Source organism: Triplophysa rosa, linkage group LG17 (genome assembly GCF_024868665.1).
Source record: "Triplophysa rosa linkage group LG17, Trosa_1v2, whole genome shotgun sequence".
Lineage (NCBI taxonomy): Eukaryota > Metazoa > Chordata > Actinopteri > Cypriniformes > Nemacheilidae > Triplophysa > Triplophysa rosa.
In genome coordinates, this window is record NC_079906.1 from 7,931,017 (window position 1) to 7,946,582 (window position 15,566).

The following is a 15,566-nucleotide window of genomic DNA, read 5'->3' on the forward strand; positions in this document are numbered from 1 at the left end:
TGTTAAGTGCAATATAGAACCATAAATGGGACGGTATAAATGAATCCTGCCTCCAACTTTATTCCCAAAATGAATCAGGGACTTAATCGCAATTTTAAAAACATTCCATGTAAAAAATACTAAAAGCACAAAATCAACTACTAACCGAAGTGGGTCATTATTGTGCAATTACGTCATATGAAAGAAGTAGCTGCTGCGGGGGCATGACCTTGTGGGAGCACACAGCCAGTCAGAGCTCATTTCTATCTTTAATAAAGCTCGCCGGACACTTCAGAGCTGTTCTTTTCAGTATTAAGGGTCATTGGGGTGTTAATGTTCCAGTGCAGTCACAGAGGGCCACGTGATGGTATCCGTGGCTTTAACACCAACATCATTATGATGATGAAACCAGTTTGGAATCTGACCCAAGATGGCATTGTGAAGCTTTTTGTTGATTTTTTGTGAGTAAAAAGGCTACACAAAAAAAAAGAAAGGTAGCATGGGACATTATAGGAAAGCACTGTACCTTTGTGATGCCCAGAACTCCGATGTTAGGACTAGATGACGTCGAACCGTTCCCCGTCCCAAAGACACCATCGAGAACACAGGACAGGCCCTCCATAAAAATCCCCCTAAGAGGGATAAATTTAGTTTTTAAAATACATTTGGACAGTGATATTCAATTCATGTGCTGCATGTGTTTACTGTATCATTATTTACTGATAATGCATGCGTGTCTGTATGTTATACCTGTTAATGGCATGTATAGGTGGCGGAGGGGCACAAGAGAGACGGGCACAGGCGTAATAATCTCCAATAGATTCAATGATGCTGGCAACCACAGCGCTCAGCATTCCAATCACACCTGCTGCTGTCACTGTGGGGAGCCCCCATTGGACTAAAACACAAAGCATAATGGGTAACGTCATCCGCTTAAGCACACAAAATACAAACTTCGCATACGAAATCTTAAAAGTCTGGCATTTATAATCAAGTTAAAAATGCCACACTATCATAATATGTCTTATTGTAGAAACATTTCAGCACAAACTCACATTAAAACCAGAACTGATGCTTGCTAATGCATTCAAATGCTTGCACATGTTTATGCATTTGGCGGACACATTTATTTTTACTTAAAGCCACTTACAGTGAATATGCACGTTTTTAGAATGAGTATGTATATTGGAGGCAGGACATGATGTTGCCAGCACCATGTTCAACCGGTTAAGCTACAGGACAGCATGAACACATGCTCAGACACTCACAGGGGTAGGGGATCTTGAACCAGGGCGCAGCTGCCAGGACGCCCTGTCGGGCGTCTGTGCGGGCATAGAATCCATACTTGTCTTTCTCAGGAGGAAACACGTCGGTCACCGTGAAGATGAAGCACAGAAACCAGGACACAAGAATCGCCATGATGATCTAAGGAGAGAGAAAAACAAAATTCTGATTTTGTCTGTTCTGTATCTGCATCCCTCCTTGCATTAGATACTTAATCAAAAGTGATTATTTTGAAGAACAGATGCACTGATATCGGCCAATAATCTGTATCGGTGCATGCACAGATTTCACATTACTGGCTCCTCAACACCTCTCAGACCTTAATACAAAAATATCGGCTAGATGTTTTGGTTCTTTTTATGGTTCCATTTTTTTGTCCAGTCAATTGCTGGAACAAAACTGTGGAATAATCTACCAATTTCTCTCATGTTGGTTTTTATCAGAATCTAAAGTTACATTTAATAAAAAACCTTCAATCTTTTATAAAAAGTTAAATCTTTTTGGTTAGGCTTATATGCGCTCTTAGAGGTTATTGTCTCTTATTTGCGTTTTGTTTCTTTTCTCTATTGCATTGCGGCCCTTATAGTGGTCATATACTATATTTTTGGCACACAGTGGTTTTCTTGCGCTTTACAAATAAAACCCGATTCATAAAACATTTCCGTATGCTTTGTATAAGTATTTTCCTGGTTCTGGGTCCTTCCAAGGTTTCTTGCTTATCTAGAGAAGGATTTTATACCATTTAAAGAAAAATGTATGTTATCCAGATTACAAGATCCCTTAAGTATAAAAGCAAATATATAAGCAGACAACAGCACATGGCGATACTCCCTGTCGCTAAATAGTCAGATTAATCTGGGCATTAATTCATTTGTGCAATCTGCAGCGCCTCCATTTAACAATCCAGGCCAAAATCATCTCATCAGTGAATCAGCATGTTCATTACAGCGAGCATCAAATCCTCCGACCCAGTGAATCATGAGCAGCCAGGTGCCAAGGCTCTGAAAGTGCCTAAATCTAATGCTACCGGAGGCTAGAGACTCCAGACTGCTGATGATCAGCATAATCCCTTAATGAGATAAAAACCTGAATTATGACTCATTTTGGAAAAAGAAATTGCTTTTTTATAGCGATACTGAAATCAAGCTTGAATTGCTTTCATGAAAATGTTTATGCGCTTCCAACGGTGCGATGTGGTATTGTATTGCCATACAATGTCAGCAACAACAGCATTGGTTGTTTTTGGTTTACCACTTTTTAAATCTGGATGCGAAAGCCAGCAAGACGTGAGCTTTGGTGGAAAGGAAGAATGTGATGAATAATGACTCGAACAATGCATCTGCATGGCTTCAGAAGACTCCCTGCAGTCTACATTCATGATAGTGTCATGCTGCCTCTTGGAATTTGACAGCCATGATCGCAATGAACTGTTGTGCATGCATAACGATTCAAAAGCAATGTTGCGCTTCACCGAAAAAACAGCATTTGGGTTTGAAACAAGGTGAGGCTTAGAATATCATGAGAAGTTTAATTTGTTAGTGAACTATTTATAGGATTTCCTTTCTGAACAACAACAATCAGACATGTCTTGAATGACTCTCGAGACACTCACGGGAAACATCTTGAACAGCTGCAGGCGATACGAGGTCCAGCCCTTCTTGGATTTGTAGATGGGGAGCGGCAACTGGATGTTTCGAGCGTACTGCGAGAACAGCAGGACCAGGAATATAGTTCTGTTTAAAAGAGGACAGCAGGTTCACGTGGCACGAACGGTGTGAAGCGAGAGATCTCCGATATCGCAGTAAACAGGCCAGCGTGTATGCGGGCATGCGTGTGTTTGCTGTACTCACAGCATGGCGATGCCCCAGTGTTTGCCAGCCCTCTCTCCAGCTGCCTGGAAGCCAGAGAGACCGATCAGAGTGACAGTGGGTGTGATGGTGAGCGGCCCAATATACTTCAACAGGACACCCGGCAAACCCAAGGCCCCTACGACCACCTCGATTAGAGAGGAGACTATTATAGCACCCTGGATCTACATAAAGAGAGAAAGAAAAAGTTACTTTTTGGAGAAAATTTGAAATGTGTAGACACTATGGCAAGATCTGTCAGCATCCTGTTATTGCCTGAGGGACGACTACAGCCAAGACATTAGCACAGACAAACGTATGACAAATCTGAGCAAATTGTGTTCCGCATATTTGCAAAAAACAAAACAAAAAGACAAAGGGACATGCAATACAAAAGAAGAAAACATTAAAGGTTAAAGGAGATTAAGGTTGTACGCCGTCATTGACAAAGACCTCCAGCCAGTTTAATACTCCATTTAATCTAACTTGGTTTAATTTGCTTTGCTACGGTTTCAACTGGGATCAAGAATCAATATCGGTTAACACTAATTCCTTTTAAAAGACAGATAAACAACACAATGTTTAATGAGGCGAGCTTTCTTAAGGGCTCGTACCAAAGTATTTGTGGAGTATTTGCGATGCAAGGCAAAGTACATATCTAACTTGCTTGCAAAACCAGCATCAATATAAAACCGCTCAACATATGAATCCCTTACACATTAAAATGCACACAAATATTTTATATTTGCTTCTTTCGTGATCTGATGTTATTGTTCCTCACACCCTTATTTTCATTTTCCACCTTTCAGCCTGCGTTCTCATGTCTTTCTGTTATAACTCACCTCTCGTATCCTAGGATACCAGATGTCTTCTGTGTGCAGCAGCACTGTGTCATTCAATACAGGAACAGCTGTACAGAGCACATGACAATCAGATTACGGGTTTCAGTACAGCGTGTCCAGGAGCGTGTTCTTGTGCATGCAACCCGTACCTGTTGAATTACACTTCCATTTGTCCAGTGACAGGATGGCCCTCGCCGGGGCGAGAAATGCGAAAGCGCTAGCTTGGAACAGTGGAAGTCTGGAGGCATAACACACATAAATGCATTAGTTGATCACTTAACAACAACAACACGCATGCAAAAACACATAATACACTCGCCCGTTGGAGGCATCAATCTGTGGATAAGACAACAGTCATCACCTTCCTCTGAGCAGAGCGCTTAACTCAATTATGAGGTCAAACCTTTAATTCCCTTCAACACCAGTAAATCCCAGTGATGTCAGATCTTTGAACAAATGTGCCTTTGAAACGGTTCGTTTTAGGTTGAAGTGATTTGCAAATATCATGTGAATAATAGAACGACGTGAAAGAATTTAAAATAGATTAAAAAAAAAACTTATCACACTACTAGCTATATAACAACTCAATATTTTATAATAAAAAAAACACAAGAACTGTGCATGGACTGCAAACTCATTTTAAGGGGCAGTTCACACAAAAATGAAAATTCTGTCATTTACTTTCAAAGCATTTTGACTATCTCATTAAGTAATGATTCATAAACTCATAAGCCAGTCATACATGATTTTGGTCACTAGATGTCTCCACACACACACACATACAAACACTTAAAACACACCGTCATTGACGCAGCCTTTAAAGTCCATGTGCATGGGAAAAAAAAACGTTTAACAAAAATTAAGCCTTTGATTTTCAAATGTCCTGTTCTCCTTCTGTCCTCAAGAACACTTGATGCAAAGTTGCCAGGGAATAAGAGGGCCACTGTGACTCTTGTCAATGGAGAAGGTAATTTAAGGAAGACGAGACGGGCAAACATACAGGTATAGGCAGACCGCGCACACACATTGCTTAAAAAGTGACTTGGCACACAAGACTGACGGCAGCAATCATCCTGTTCTTTCCATTCTGTTCTTCATTTCCTTTCTTTCGCTCACGTTTCCCTGGAGACAACATGTGCCTTGAGCAGGTGACGTCAGAACAGAGATCATATGATTCAGCTTGCATCAGATGATGCAGGAGGCAGACCGGTCATAAAAAAGTGCCAGATCTAAAACAGACCATGTCTTAAAGGGATACCCAAAAATAAAAGTTCTGTCCTCATTTATTCCTCCTTCAACCTATATGAATACAACACAAAAGAAGATATTATGAGGAATGTCTCCGTGGTTTTTGTTTATACTGGAAGTCAATGGGAGCCAATGTTGTTACCAATATCTTCTGTGTTCTAATAAGCAGAATAAAGTCAGTCATAAAGGTTTGGATTAACATGAGGGTGAATAAATGATGAAAACATTTTTATTTTGGGTGAAACTATCCCATTTAAAGGGATACTAACCAAAATATACCAGATTCAACCATGACTCTATACCACACAACACAAATAAGCATGTCTGCTGGTAACAGTTCTTCTGTTTTTCATCAAGGTTTGACCAACACAGAAGTGATCATTGACTTTCCCAGAATCTCATACTGCCCATCACACGAGATCTCCAAATATCTTATTTTCCATAGTAACATACTCTTTAACCACTTTCACCACCTGCTTCCTCAATGGGGGTTTCAAGTCTTGTATTATATTGCAACATCTATTCAAACCGTCCAGTACACTGATACAGCGGCAAAACACTTGGAATTACAGTACGTTGGGAAAAACTCCTGAATTCTTTAAATGGTGCTTACAAAACAGAGTTTAGACTTGAACCCAAGGTCTATAGATAAAAAACAGACGCACGTGTTATTTTGTAAGAGTCTCGTATTCTCATTTGCGTTATCAAATTTACTTGATCCTTATTCAAATCAACTCAAATGATGTGGCTAACCCACGCAAAGACAGGACTGATCGCACAGACCAACAGCTGGTCCACCTTATAGTTTTAAATCATCTAAAGAATTTGGAGTATGATGATAGTTATAAACACAGTGAATCGTATTTCTGGTGTATACTTTTATTATTACATTTTTTTTATTTTAAAAAGAAAAACTTAGATCTGGTTATGGTAGAGTCAGCTTGCAAAGCTCTTTCCAAGTCACTTTGATGTGGTCTGTGAAGAGCTCATGAAATCAAACTGTTCTGTGATATCCGGCATTTGACTAGGCAGATATTCTGGGCATGCCATGCGCTTCTGGCCTAAAATATTACCCTTTCAGCAATTAGTCCGAAAAGGAGGCAGACTTTTAAATCACCTTTGAGTTTGAACCAAATCTCATTCGATCTCTCAGGCCAAAACAGTAAGAAAAACAACAAAGACTCCCAGAGAGCTAAAACTGAAATGACCCATATTCTTAAGAGGTCCTGTTACATGACCAACCGAGAACTTGATTTTGTTCCAACGAAAGCACCTTGGGCACCGTGTGAAACCGCATGAAATCCCCTTATCATTTTCTCTTCCACATTTTTTTTTCAAGAAACGTTGCTCGTCTAGGTGAGTTAAGAGGCGGTGGAAAAGATTTAAGAGAGAAGACCCAAGGCTGATGGTCCGTATCAGGAAAGTGGCCTTTGAAAAGGAGGACAGAAATGTAGCTACAAGCTTGCGTTTTGTGGCTGGTGCTATACAAAAAAGACAGCAGATCAACTCCAGATGGCAGGAACGACCTTCCTTATCACAAAACAAAATGAATGAATTAAATCAACACAATTTGGGTCACTGCGTTACTATTAGGGGAAGAACAGAAGAAAGTAAAACAGAAATTGAGAAAATCAAATACAAGACAAAAAAAATGAAAAGTGTTAAAAAGAGGAAGAGAAAACCGATTTGGGGAAAAACAAAAAGACATCTGGGACTGGGCTTACCATTCATTTTTAGGCTTTCAAAAGTCGTAAAACATGCCAATTTAGAGCAAATCTATAAAATATTACATTTTTCTTTCAAATTGCTCATAACGAGACTGGGTCAGACCTAACAGTGCGATTATATCACAAGATCATGCCAAATCCACAAAACATGCCCAGACATACCGGGGGAAAACCAGCCCTCCAAAAAATGGTGCCAATTTCTGTCTGACCCAATAACTAACACCTCTTGCTTTTAATTTTTTTCATTCACCGCCTGTAGGTCATGATGTTCTCGGCTCACATCGTCCTTGTTCCAACTTGCCCACCCAACCCAGGAACAAGAGAGATTTACGCAATATGCGTAAATCGCAACCTGTTACTAACGCTCTGCCATTGTGAGCAAGCATTCAGATGTCTTAATCACTACACTGTTCCTAATGAAGGATCAATCCTCCCCTTTCATTGTAATGGCAGTGGCGCATCTTGTTAATATTCATATCTTTGACCAAACATTGAATATGACATGTCAGTATGGTAAAAACCTTGGGGAAAAATCTTGATTCTTTTTAGCTTAAGGTTGACATTGCATACATACTTTTCTGGGTTGCTAATACAAACTTTAAATTCTGTCCCCTAACCCTCCACTTCCCCTAAACTAAACACTCACCCTCAACATAAACATTTTTGCATTTTCAAATAAGCATACATTTTTTATTTATTTATCAATCTCCATTAATGAAAGTGGTCCCTTGTGGGGACATTTGGTGTATAGAAAACCTGTAAACACAGATATACACACACACACACACACTCACCGGCACCCAAAAGTGGTTTGCAGCAGGGTGGTAATGCCCACACAGAAGAAAATGGTGCCAATAAGCTGACTGGTGGCCCACTGGTCGTATCCCACACACATGGCTTCAGCCAACAGGAATGGCACAGCAATAGTTCCACTGAAGCAGGTTAGATAGTGCTGAGGAGAGAAATGGTATGTTAAAGACAAAAAATGATCAGATTATACTTTGTCTATGTGTTTTCGAACGTTTTAAGTCATTGCTGTAAAGTCATACATTTTGTTAAGTCCTAAACATGGTTAGAACAGTGTAGCGAGGAAGGCGGGACGAGAGCCGTGGGGCAGGAAGGCGGGGCCGGTGGCGTGAGTGATAATGAGTAACAGCTGTACGCGCACCGGTCCCGCATGCCTCACGGGGGAGCTCGGGAGCATAAGAGGACGAGCGACGGGACTGCCGACGAGAGAGGACCGGGCCCGGAAGTTAAGTTTTGTTTACGTTCGTGTGGCCGGCAGTCGTCCGTGAGGGGCTGCCGGCCTGTTTTAATGCGGTTTATTGTTTATTTATTTTTGATTAAATATGTTTGAATGTTCGCCGGTTCTCGCCTCCTTCCTTCCCGTTTTATTGAGCTTTGCTACAAACAGATCAACCGGAGCAAAAATGCCACAAGAAACAGACAAAAACACAGATTAAATATATAAATATCAGTAACAAACTAAAGTATTTGACATCAAATACAATGAGCTGCATTTATTAAGGATTATGAAAAAGTTAATTTCTGACAATGGTCATTGCAGTAAAGTTGTCAAACAGTTCTGTTGTATAGCACTTAAGTATTTTACTTTTACTCAAGTAGATTTTTCAAGTATATGTACTTTACGAGAGTGCTTTTACTTTGGAAAAAAATACTACACTACATTTTAAAGAATATATCATATGGTTTACTAAACTATATTTCATCAATGTTTCATTTACATGTTTTTACCTTTAATACAGTAATTAAGTTCATTTGAAAAATCTAGTACTTTTACATTTTCAAAAGTAAAAATACTTCGTAAAGGAAAGTACTGGATTTTAATGTACTTCAGTATTAAAAGCTATGAAAACAATTATTTATTAAATGTAGTAGAGTAAAAAGTATGATATAAGCCTTTTAATGTAGCGAAATATTTTTTTCCAAAGAAAAACATTCTGATAAAATACAGATATTTAAAAATGTTCTTGAAAGTAAAAAATACTTATTGACTGTTGAAGGCACTGCTGTAAAGTTTTAAACAAATCAAAGCTGATATGAAACATTAACTGTACAGGACACATCTCTCTACACATGAATAGGTAAATGATACGGCATGTGTGTGAATATGTGCGCTAGTACCTGTAAACCCAGGAAGACACACAGGTACCAGGGAGGCGTGTCCTCAATGGTGTATATCATTTCCATTCTCCTGGCGTCCGCGCAGTCCGCACTATCCATCGTCTCTGATATGGAGCACTGGAGCAGAGGAGCACAGGAAACATAGAAGTCAGGCTGCGGGCGGTTGCTATGGTAACCGATCTGGACTCCAGAGAAGTTCACCGAGAGTAATGCACTATAAACAGCATCAGCACGAACACAAACAAAACTGCTGTTGATTCAGATTACACCAGCAGCAAATCAGTGCATCTAAATGAAAGCATCCTGAAAAAGAACTAAGTTTTTGGATCGATAAAATTGGTTCTAATTTGCAGAAATGGACAGAAAACCTAATGGGGATGTCAACTGTTCAGGTTTGAATCAGTGATTAAAAAACACTGCAAAAATACAATTTCATTGCTGTTTATATGTAAGGGATAATGTACAGGTAGCCGGTTGTTATCGCAGAAATACAACCGGCTGCCTCCGCTTCGCGTCGGGTCCTGATCACACTGTCGGGGCTTATTTCGCGATAACAGCCGGCTGCTTGTACATTATCCCGCTTATTACACAGCTACTTGCCACACTAGACATGAAACTAGACATGAAATGCGAATTTGAAACATTTTGCATGCAATGCAGACCTTCCGCTAGGAAAAGCCATTTAGTTTCGGTTTTAAAGTAAGAAACGACGTTCAAACTTGGTTTAATCATTTGTAAATATAAATGTCATATATGTTATTAAAATAGTTAAAATAGAAGTTATTTATAATTAATTTTTGTGTAAAATTAAACTGCCCCTCTCAAAATGATTTGCAGCATCCGGGTTGCAGGGTGTTATTAGTTTTGAGCGGTTGTTATTTGAAAATAACAACCCTTGGAGTGTCACGACTGGCCAATCAGATGCTCAAATGAGCAGTGTAATAAGTAAAAATAATCTCTTGAATTTAAAAATGTTAACGAATGCAAACATCTTATGACATAATTCAATGTTCAAAAAGTCTTATGAATATACATAGCACAGGTTCAATTCCCAGGGAACGCATATTCTAAACAAAATGTTAAACCTGACTAGAAGTATAATTAGTCTAACTATAAGTAGTTATGGATAAAAATGTCAAATGCATACATGTAAATACACAGAGTTTGTGTAGTGAAGCGCAATGTAAAAGTGACAAAACATGTTATTGTGTGTTGCAGTGAGACAACAGTCACTCGCTAATTATCTCAGCAATTATGTTTTAGACACTTATGTTGTTTCCACAGAACTCGAATATGGATTCAAATCCAGTAACTTACTAGACTGATATGTACAACAGAAAACCAGAACCAGTGAGACAGATAAAATCTGTGTGTTGCATCAGCATTGTAAACACTGAGGAAATTCCACTGGTTGCTGTGACCTCACAACCTTGTTCTTCCTGTTAGGAAAAAGTGCCGAGTCACAATGACTGAGGTACTCTGTTAGAGCCACATCGAGACTAAAAAGATTTCCTAACAAAATGACAGGACGGCATATTCAGCCGCGGAACAAAACTTAAGAGACCATTCCAAATTGTCATTTAATCATCATTTCTAGATGTATTGTGGTCATTCAAGTTCAGTGTCTGTTGAATAACCACAAAATCGAATTCAGGAGTGACAAAGTCATTCAACAGCGACTGACAGCATGACAAGACACATATGTACATATTACATTTGTAATCTGTGATAAAAACCCAGGTTATCACATTAAAAAAATGTTTTAACTTATTTATTCCCAAACATGTACAAATATTACTGTTGTACTGCTTAAAGTGAACGTGAACTTGTTTTCTTTGCAGTATTTGAGTTCTGAAAAAATACAGGGCATATTTTCTGTTATTTCGACCTGTTTCTGCAAATAAATACATATAGAAACAATATTTTTATTTGAAACTTGGGAGAAATATTTGTGAGAATGTCAGTAACCAAACAGATCTCAGCCCCCATTTACTGCCATAGTAGGGAAAATAAATAATTTGGGAGTCAATGGGGATGGGATCTGTTTGGTTACTGACATTCTTCCAAATATCTTCCTTTGTGTTCAACAGAACAAAGAAATTATACAGGTGTGGACCAATCTGAGGGCGAGTAAATGATGACAGAATTTTTTATTTTTGGGTGAACTACCCATTTGATGCTGAAACTGAAGAGAGAAGGTAAACTATGCGACTTTTACAATGGCTGACCTCACACACACACACGCTTTTCAGGATGAGTAATGACTCAAATAAACCACTAATGCAAAACAAGTGTTGACCTCAGAGGAAGTTTACCCTTCCAGAGCCATGGCCAAACAGGTTAATGTTGAGTCTGAGTGGCATCTGTATAGCCAACTATATTCTATCCTGGAGCTGTTTATAGATTATAAACCAAAAGATCAAGATTCAAGTGAACTTGCAGAAGGTGCCCAGCATCCCTGGTTGTGTACAGCGTGCATCAACACAACCAGCTTCCGAATACAAAAAAGGTAACAAGCTTTGGAATTATAGGAAACGCTCAGCTGAGAGGTGACAGTGAAAACTCACCTTGTCCTCCTTCTGGCTGTCTTTGGCGTAAATGGCCATGAGCTCCGTGTCTTCAGTGTCTTGATCTCCAGGCGTCTGGACAACCCCGTTAACCACCTGCCAAACACGCAGACATGTGACCAAAGAGCAGAAGTTCACCAAGAAATAAAAGACGGGAAATTGATACAACCTGTGCTATTGTTATGTCTCAAAATTGGATGTGGGTGCCTTCATAGAAAAAAACAAAACAATACAAATGGGGGGAGGGGGGGTTGCACATAACAGGAAGGAACACTTACAGTACTTGGGTTTGCTTTGGTTGTATGTGCCAGATTCAAATGCCAGAGATTCAGTGACAGGCAATTTGCTTCGCCACACAACCTCATGACATTCGACCCATGAGCTGGCCAGACCTACCGCACCCACTCCACCAGGACACAGTTCACATTTCAGGGTTATGCTGACATAAAAGGGACCATAGGATTCAGAATTTAAGGAGAAGTTCAGTGAAACAAAAGCCTTGAGCCTTATCTGTACTGGCAGATTTCTCATAAGACATCATGTCAGTCAGAAAAGTCCATAACACAAAAGTTAATTTAGTTTTGTTTTCATTTTTATTGTTTTATTAAAGGGATGGTTCACCCAAAAATGAAAGTCTGTCTGTCATCATTTACTCACCTTCACGTAATTTCATACCTGTATAAATTACTTTGTTTTGATGAACACAGAGAAAGATGTTTGGAAGAAGGTTAGCAATTTTCAGTTCTGGGACATCATTGACTACCATAGTAGGAGAAATTAAATGGTAGTGCCTCAGAATGGTTTGTTTTCCTAAATTCTTCAAAATATCTAATTATGTGTTTAACAGAACAAAAAATATACAATATTTGTTTTCTACTACGGTAGTAGTGTCCCAGAACAGAAAATTGCTAACATTCATCCAAATATCTTTTTTTTGTGTTCAACAATTTATACAGGTTTGAAACAATCTGAGGGTGAGTAAATGATGACAGAATTTAAATTTTTGGGTGAACTATCCTTTTAATAATTTGAATTAGCCTTTGTTATTCTACTTTTAGTTTGTAAAATCGGTCAAATTTTTAGCATTTTTTTCAAATGTATATTTATGTTGCTATAAGTTTGTGTACCTTTTATTTATTTTCAGTCATTTTTTTTAGTGCTTCAACTTAGACTTATTTCAGTTTATTGCCGAGGCAACATTTTAAAATTTTGTTTCGTTTTTCTTATAATATTTAAGACAATATTTGATTTGATTTCAAATAACAGAAATGTTTTAATAATTTTAGTAAACTACACTAACCTTGCTCTGTACTACCATAGTTTTATTAGGCATGGTAGAACAATGACAACCTACTTTTGGTGTGTATAAGAATAATTATACTGTGGTTTAACATTGTAAAAGTGTGGTATATTCGGTACCATGGTATTAACATCTGTTACATCACAGTACCAGCACCGTATTATTGTCTGAACGTCACGTGACTGCAGAAGTGACTGTGTAACAAACACCCATTTACATCCAAGAATACGTTCAACTGAACTGAACTAAACAACTGTCTTAAAGTTATCGTGTAATAATCTTCACGGGTGTGACACTTGTGTCTTCAAACAAATGAGCAAATAATGTAAACATGAGGTCACAGAGATTACAGCACAGCCCATAGTGGATTTACTGATAAAGGGTCATTCTGTAGAAAGACTTGAAGCAAAAAACCCACAAACAGTATAATCTCTTCCAACAGCTCCAACACATGGTACACACATAGAATTATGTATTATATTGCTACCTACCTAAAATGTATCCAAACACCATCACATTTTTTAAAAACAACAAATATACAAAGAAGAAACATAGCTGTGGGTCATTTCATGCCGAGTTCGGTTTGCTTTTAAAAAAAACTCTCCCTGGGGTGAAGAGAAACAAAACCTGGTGTTTGGACCCACATGTCCACCATGAACAGCTAACAAACACAAACACAAACTGCAGGCTATAATTAGATTTATAACTTGTGTGAAATTGTAAATGTTTGTGTATGCGCTGAAGTTTGATGTTTCTCACTGCTTGTGGTTTCCTTATACTTGACACAATACTGGAAAGCCAGACTGGATTATAAAAGCCACTTACTTAAAATGTCCGTTTCAAAAAAATGCTGTGCTGCTTAACCCTGCATGTGACCGTGCACACGTGCTGCTGACACACGTATACACACTCAATGTCAGACTGAATGTAATGACAAGCTTTACCGCTAAGATTATACACACACTCACTGGGATGGGGTAGAAATGTGCACTGTTTTTGGTCTCCTCCTCATATTTGCAAGGCTCTGCGGTGGAGTCCATGGATTTGGAAGTGGTGTTTTTACCAACACCCATTCCTCCCCTCTCCTCCTTCTCCTCCTCTGTTGCGCTCCTCCTCTCACGCTCGAGCGCCGGTAGATACGCTGTTGCTTTGCCCGTCAGCACTCTTTCATGCTCCACCGACTGGCCAGCCAGATCATCTGAGGTGAAACAACACAAATACATGAGCTCTTTAAAAGAGACTTACTGTATCTTTAAACATGGGATTACTCTCAGGTCAATAAAACAATAATTCAACAGTTAAAATGTTATAACCTTTATTTGCTCATTTTAAGATTATTAGCATTGGCCGATAAGAGAACATCTTTGGCCATTTAAGAGAAAAAGGTGTGTATGTAAATGTGAAAATCTTAATAAATAAATGTATTTGTTAAATTATAGTTTTTAAGTCTGTTAAGTAACGCAAAGTTACTTTTCCACTTCTAATGGAACAGATCATTTGTGTATTTCTGGATCAACCTGAAGACACTTGTTACAGTAACAATACGTGTGATATAGCTCAGAAAACAAGTCAAATGGATCATAAGAATATATAAGAATGAAGCAAACCAAGTAAACCAATAAATAAAACATAGGAGATGAAAACTGCAGGACAGAAGAAAGATTGGGAAGATGGATGATGAAGATGAGTCAGGGTAGATGGAAAACATGCAAAACACTGGCATAGAACTAAGGAGAGAGAGAAAGGGAGGGAGGGAGAGAGTGGTGAGGGAAGGTCAGTACACTATCAGTGGCTGCTGTTTAGTTTCGTAACCGTCATGTCCTGTTTAGTTTTCATGTGGCCTTTCATGAATAATGACGCTGATTAGATATCACACCACCAACAGCTGTGTCCCTCACCCTACTGCCCATGTTCTCTCTCTGCACCCTTGAACTCCAGGGCAATCACATCTGTCTGGTATCTATGAACCATCTGTGTCCACAAAATCAGACTTCAGTCAGACTTCACCACACAATGTGCCTAACTCTTACAATACTAACAAGATGTCTGATCATGTGACCAACATATAATACAGCGCAAGTCTGAGGCCACATTCAAATGTTTTAGGGATGGGCACGAGTACTCGAGTACTCACACGACAACGCCGATCGATCGTGAAAACGATGATATAACGATGATAAACGACGCCATATCACCCTATAGCCCAAGACTGGTTGCCCACTGGAGCTAAACAGGGCTGAGCCTGGTCAGTACCTGGATGGGAGACCTGTTGGGAAAATGGGTTGCTGCTGGAAGAGGTGTTAGTGAGGCCAGCAGGGGGTGCTCACCCTGTGGTCTGTGTGGGTCCTAATGCCCCAGTATAGTGACGGGGACACTCACTATACTCTCAAAAAGCACCATCCTTCGGATGAGACGTTAAACCGAGGTCCTGACTCTCTGTGGTCATTAAAAATCCCAGGATGTCCTTCGATTAAGATTAGGGGTGTAATCCCGGTATCCTGGCCAAATTTGCCCATTCGCCTCTAAACATCATGGCCTCCTAATCATCCCCATGTATACCAATTGGCTTGGTTCAAAAACTGTCTCTTCTCCACCAATAAGCTGGTGTGTGGTGGGCGTTCTGGCGT

The 15,566-nt window shown here is 39.3% G+C and overlaps 1 protein-coding gene across 1 annotated transcript in view; it reads right to left on the reverse strand.

Moving 5' to 3' along the window:
• The window catches only part of slc23a2 (solute carrier family 23 member 2), a 34,185-nt gene that overhangs the window by 5,001 nt on the left and 13,618 nt on the right, over window positions 1–15,566 (reverse strand). The window contains exons 2-12 of the mRNA XM_057356072.1: window positions 13,908–14,137; window positions 11,640–11,735; window positions 9,073–9,189; window positions 7,722–7,879; window positions 4,102–4,190; window positions 3,953–4,020; window positions 3,114–3,295; window positions 2,876–2,996; window positions 1,248–1,404; window positions 730–877; window positions 506–611 (exon numbers count right to left, since the gene is read on the reverse strand). Coding sequence (XP_057212055.1) covers window positions 506–611; window positions 730–877; window positions 1,248–1,404; window positions 2,876–2,996; window positions 3,114–3,295; window positions 3,953–4,020; window positions 4,102–4,190; window positions 7,722–7,879; window positions 9,073–9,189; window positions 11,640–11,735; window positions 13,908–14,012 — 1,347 coding nt within the window. The 5' untranslated portion in view covers window positions 14,013–14,137. The remainder of the gene's footprint in view (window positions 1–505; window positions 612–729; window positions 878–1,247; window positions 1,405–2,875; window positions 2,997–3,113; window positions 3,296–3,952; window positions 4,021–4,101; window positions 4,191–7,721; window positions 7,880–9,072; window positions 9,190–11,639; window positions 11,736–13,907; window positions 14,138–15,566) is intronic.